This window comes from Centropristis striata, chromosome 20 (assembly GCF_030273125.1).
Source record: "Centropristis striata isolate RG_2023a ecotype Rhode Island chromosome 20, C.striata_1.0, whole genome shotgun sequence".
Classification (NCBI taxonomy): Eukaryota; Metazoa; Chordata; class Actinopteri; order Perciformes; family Serranidae; genus Centropristis; species Centropristis striata.
In genome coordinates, this window is record NC_081536.1 from 23084605 (window position 1) to 23090651 (window position 6047).

The following is a 6047-nucleotide window of genomic DNA, read 5'->3' on the forward strand; positions in this document are numbered from 1 at the left end:
TTTTAAGTGAGGCTGGTTTGCTTTCAGCATTTCTATTATCATTCATTAATAAAAGATTACAACACAAAAAACATCAAACACAGGATAAATCGGTCCCTTTGAAATTGGTGATTTTTAAATTATTATAAACATCAAAACACGAAACAAGAGTGAACCTTGTGCTCTATTCAAAGCTTTATATTTAAAAAAATAACACCTCAGATGTTAAATTTAATGACTTTTATTCTGTAGGCACTTCAACACACACAAAGAAAACAAAAGTGGAAAAACTGAGGATTAAGTCACATCCTGTTCATCATTATGTTCATGTGTTTTGTTTTTATGTACAGGAGAAAAACAACACTGCCTCACAGCTCTTAAAAGCTTCTGAAGTTCCTGGAGGGAAAACAAAATCAGTGATTTTTCAGTCAGTTCAAGCGGAGTCCTGCCTTCTGAAAGATGGCCTTGTCATTGAGTTGTACAATCCAACCTCTCTCAAGAGTTTGTAGATATCTGCAAATGCACGAGAACATTTGAAAACTGTGTAACCAAGAGCAAACAATAAGAGCATATAGGTAAGTTCAGCATGTGTTGGGAAACTTCCACTTGGCTAAGAAGTCCTTGAGTGGGACACTTAATCAGTCAGATCATCTGCAACAAATCTGACCTCCTTCTGGGATCTGTGAGGAGTCGAATTACTCTCATAACTATTCTTATTTATTCCCATAATTCTGGGAATGTAAAGGCTCCATGGTCTGTTAGAACTAATTTCCAGCTTCCTGAAGCAGTTAAACTAAAAGCGGTGTGTTCTCGTAAATGTCATTATTTGTTCTGTGTGGTATACATGTGTTGGTAATACCTTTTAGAATGACCTTTACTGTTTTTTAGGGTAACATTAAATATATATCTATTTGCAGAGGACATATCTTAATCCTTAAAATAACTGGCCCCTCTGCACTTCTCACAGCAGCATGCAACAACGAACAAGCATGAAGCAAAACGGAGAAAGAAATGCAAGAATCACGAGGGGACAGGTATGTGAAGATAAGCAGTTTTTAGCTCATCGGTGCTACAGAGAGGGAATGAGAGAAGGAGGAAGGGTTGAATGTACAAGATGAGATAATACAGAGAGGAGTCGTTTCTTCAAGAGCTCTTGTTTTCAAAGTAGGTCTGTTCGATGCGTCTGCAGAAGGCCAGCAGGTTGCTGTAGCTCTTGATCCTCTCTGCCAGCTCAGTGCTGGTCAGCCTGGTGGTCAGTATGGTGAAGAGGTGACCAAACACCAACGCATCTAGTTCTGTAGGTCTAAAACACAGAGACACACACTTAAATTAGTACTGATGAAGGCAACAGAATGATTATGTTGTTTTTAATAGACATACTGGTTCTTAATTCTATTTTCACATACAGTTGAAAGCTATAAACTGATCACTTATTTTCCTCAGCTATAAATGAAAAATCACTACTGAAAGGTTAATAGAAGCAATGAAAGGTACAGTACAAAAAGTGGCTGAATTTTTATCATGGGATTCATGGCATTAATGGGACATTTCACCCCAAAAATCTAAAATATATACATTTTTCCTTTGTGCTTTATCTAGATTGTTTTGGTGCGAGTTGCTAAATGTTGGATACGTCTGCCTTTTCTCAAATATAATGGAACTTCATGGCACTTTACTTTTGGTCAAAGAGCCAAAAAATACATTTGAAAAACTAAACAGCAATGTCTCTTTCCACAAATCATGACCCAGTTACTCAAGATAATCCACAGACTGTGTGGTGAGCAGTTTCATGTTGGAACTACGCTAATAAGATAAGACTTCCTACATGAAAAGACTCAAAAACAATAACAAGGTCTGTGGATTATCTTGAGTAACTGGGTCACAATTTGTGGAAAGAGACACTTCTGTTGAGTTTTTCCCCAAAAAATGTTTGCACTTTGAGCATCACAGGCCAAGTGCAATTAAGTTCCAAGGAAAACATTTTTATGGCATTATCTCCAACATTTAGCATCCCCATCTAAAACAGTCTAGAATGATAAATAGAATTACCGGTAAGAGAAAAAAAGCATTTGATGGTTTTGATTTGGAGGACCTTCCTTTTATGCATACAAAATGTTCTAAGGATTTATAGAAAGCAGTGCCACTTTCAGATGATTAGGATGTAATTACAGTATCACACCACAGGGTGGCGCTAAAGAAAAAGCTGTCTTCCAAACATTTCTTTTCCTTTTTGGCTTTGACCCCGATAATATCTACAAAGCAGAATCCACGCGGAAGTACTGTTTGTTGTTCGACTGTTATGACCGACTGATAAAAACAAGACACATCAGTCAAACAGACAGAGAGATACGTACTGTTTATTAAAGAAGTACGGCTGTGTTCCCAGCCGCTGGGAGAGAGCCTGGCAGCACTGACTCACATCCTCATAAACCTGAAAGAGGACAACAAGTTAAATCATGGCTATATTAAGCATCAGCTATAGCACAAGAACAATTATAAAGCACATATATCAGGTGGTTTCTAACCTGCTCCAGGCTTTTCCCTCCCCAGCCAATAGCTTTCATCTTCCTGCGAACCTCCCACTGCTTCTGATAGGCCAGGATGTTACAGAGAGGCCACGAGTAAGGACTGCTGTATCTGGGACGTGAGATCTACACAAAACACATACATGTCATGAAGAGGTCACTGTCTGACACATCTTTGTTTTTTATCTACAAGACAAGTGTACACACCTCAGCAGCTGTAGCGTCATCACACCACTGGATGTACAGCTGTAGAGACCAGAGGAATACATGAATGAGAAGATGTTATACAGAAATATTGCTAAGCAGTACATTGTTTCAGCTGTGTGTGTTTTGTTGCCTTGCAGTGAGTTTACGTGTGTGTGTGTGTGTGTGTGTGTGTGTGTGTGTGTGTATGTGTACCTCAGCAGTAAGCAGCATGTTGTTGACCAGCTCCATGTACGCTTTCATTTCAGCTCTCTGAACATCATCCAAGCCATCGCTCAGAGAATTACCCTGAGAAAACACACAGAGAGATTATTTTCTTGACATCTTAAATTAATCCTATTTTTTTTAACAAATATAACAGAATAAAAAACTACAAGTGATCTCCTAACATGAGTAATATTCCTGAAAAAACTACATCAATAACAAATTTGGGTGATAAAATGTATTTACAGGCCAAGTTTTGAGTAGTCTATAACTTTGATATATGTGTTGCTCACCTTAGCTTTGGTGAATTGAACTATTGGCCCCAGTTCTGACACCACCTGGTTCCCCACATGAATAAAGGGAATCTTACCTACAGAGAGAAGGAGAGAAAGGCAGACCGTTTAAAAACATTACAGTCACTTTTGAAAAAGCAACACCAATGTCCAGAAATACAAAAGTAAAAAGGGCAAGAGCGCAGCAGTGACAAGCTCCTAGAATATGTTTCACCTGTATCGAGCCGCAATCTGAATACAAAGTAGTAGGACAGTCCAGGCCCCAAAGTCTGAGAGGTGTATTAACGAATTATCACACTGAACTACCAATAAAATACCATCTCACCATTTTTACACAGCTACAGTATAGGGATATTATTATTATATAATAAGCCAATAAACATAAAATACTCTTCAAAAATGCTGCTAGTTATTTGTGGATACGTGATACTAGATTTTAACTGCTCTGACTTTAAAGATAATGTTAATTAGTTGATTTTTCAGTAAGATGTGAAACCATAAAGACAGCATGCTGAGATTCACAGCAGAGCAAGATAAAAATAAGCCCTGCAGCAGCAGGTGTGCTTACCAGAAGGTGACATGTATTCTGCATTTGCTTTGCAAACCACCTGCACAGGTAGACCACACATCCTGAGGTAGGCCTGTACAGGAGACAAACCGGACAGGGTTGATTTGTGCTGATGCAAAAAGGCTGATTCAAGTAATTTATAAAATTAACATACAAATCCACAGAGGTCATGGTGCATTGTGCATACAGAACCAAACATCAGTAGAAAACATGCTGATACACATGTGTATTTGTTGAGAACACAGAAGCAGAATTTCACCTGAACAGCCAGAGATGAGGCACAGTCTGACAGCAGAATCTGATCCTCTGTTTCAAAGTAAAACATCGTCAACGTTACACTAATAGCTATATTACTATTATGAAAATTCATATCGTTTCTCTATTTCAGACAAACACTGACTCACCCTTCAGGGGTTGGTACAAGGTTGCAGATTCAGGCCATGGCTCAGCAGCTGTCAATGTCAAACAGACACACAAACGCTAAAATAAGGTAATAAGTTGGCTTATTAAATTGTTATATTTGTAGCGATTTTAAAAGTTTAAAACATTCTTCTATTTAATTGTGCAATGCTATCAAAATAAAATCGATGTTATGTTAAATAAAATCAAACTGTATGCTGACAGCCACGCCCCCCATACAGACTGAGTACTGCACTACAGACTGTATATCCCCATGTTAGCTTAGCTTAGATTCTGGTTCATTTCAGTCATTAGACATTAATAAGGGTTTTAATCGGACAAATTGTGTCAATAGAAACCATTCAGAGGGCGGGTTAACTTTTCAGCAACAGTTCAGGGGGGTGACATCAACGTCAGGCGTGAATAAATTAACAAAAACTTCGTTTAGGTCGAAGGAGTGTCGACACATGACATTATACGCTACAGAACCGTTGTTAGATCCAAGATGGTGCGTCTTTTCTTCTGTCCACAAACGGGGTGCTGATTTCTATTACTCGAAATCACTACTGCCGCTAATGTCTGGAAGTTGTATTACAAAACACCATGGTTCTAAATCATTACAGTTGCAGTACCGACTCCGCCCACGACCGGCAGCACCGAGCAGTCTAACGAGAAGCAGCACAACAGGCTGAGCGAGGAAGACGATATTCGCCATCTTGGCTCTAACGTTAGTGGTGGAAATTAATAGTTTCACCGCACATGAGTTAGTGTAAGTCGTGTTTTGTAACATTACACACTGTTGTCATTGACGTGAATCCACCTGAACTGTTCCCGCGTCAATTTGCTATTCTCTCATTGGGTTTGTACCGTTAAATTGAATTCGCGTAACAGTTTTATTAGCATTATAATTCTAAGCTACTGCAAAATGTACGGAGCCATCCACGACACGGGACATTAGCTTTGTGACAGCAATGTAAGAGAGCTAAGAAATGGATAAAGCTGAACAAGGACAGCCATTGTTGTAGTTACAATCCAACAGTCATGCTACATCAAACTACAGTTTTTACCCAAATGCTATCAACCAGTGCTAGAAAGGGCTAAGTTACATGGCTGTAAACATTAGCTGGTGTTAGCTAGTTGAAGCTAGCTTAATAATCACAAACAGAAGCCCTGGACAAAGTCAACACATTACCTGCCATCTGCGACGCGAAAGCCTCTGCCGCAAGAGACATCGTGGTGTTTTAATATCCTTAATCGCGTTATAATATGTATAATAGAATAGGTCAAATCCACTGCAGGCAAGTTTAAGGGCAAGTGCTTGTTCTGCAGTCACCGAACGGTCCGCCCGCGATTATGTCCCGAGGAGAAATGTGCCTCTGATTATTTTTTGTTCCGCTTCACGTTTTAGGTGAAATGATAGTTATGTCCAAGTCTATCATAATAATATTTCTTCACATTCTGTGCAGTTGTGACAATGTATATAGCTGGACAAAATAACAAAAACACCCCTAATGGAGTCCAATGCAACGCTACCGCGAAATTTAACATTAAAACTGTCACATTCTTAACATTGTCTCAACAACTAAACATCTTTGCAAACAGTAGTGTGTGTTGTTGCTTTGTTTACCACTGTCCCAATTATGCACTTCATAAATTAATGAAATAAATGTTAATCAAATGTAATTATATCACATATTCACCTTATCCAATGAACTGTAATTATGCATTTTTCAGTAAAATTTATGTACAAATATTTATTTTATTTTGTTTTCCCTAACCAAGAAAATACCAGTTAACCTCACAAAGTGTTGAATATGTCTTTTTTGCTTTGTTTATTTCTCTTCCAGACTGCAGTACTCGCGTGCAACCAGCCGG

The 6047-nt window shown here is 38.6% G+C and overlaps 1 protein-coding gene across 1 annotated transcript; it reads right to left on the reverse strand.

The window, feature by feature from the left end:
* Nucleotides 1-204: 204 nt before the first annotated feature.
* Nucleotides 205-5534, reverse strand: mtx2 (metaxin 2). The gene is made up of 10 exons (XM_059359300.1): nucleotides 5365-5534; nucleotides 4178-4225; nucleotides 4033-4079; nucleotides 3774-3846; nucleotides 3206-3282; nucleotides 2904-2996; nucleotides 2712-2750; nucleotides 2505-2630; nucleotides 2334-2410; nucleotides 205-1282 (listed from the first exon to the last, which is right to left on the reverse strand). The coding sequence occupies exons 1-10, from the start codon at nucleotides 5402-5404 to the stop codon at nucleotides 1123-1125; spliced, it is 780 nt and encodes a 259-aa protein (XP_059215283.1). The 5' UTR covers nucleotides 5405-5534; the 3' UTR covers nucleotides 205-1122.
* Between the last annotated feature and the right edge of the window lie 513 nt (nucleotides 5535-6047).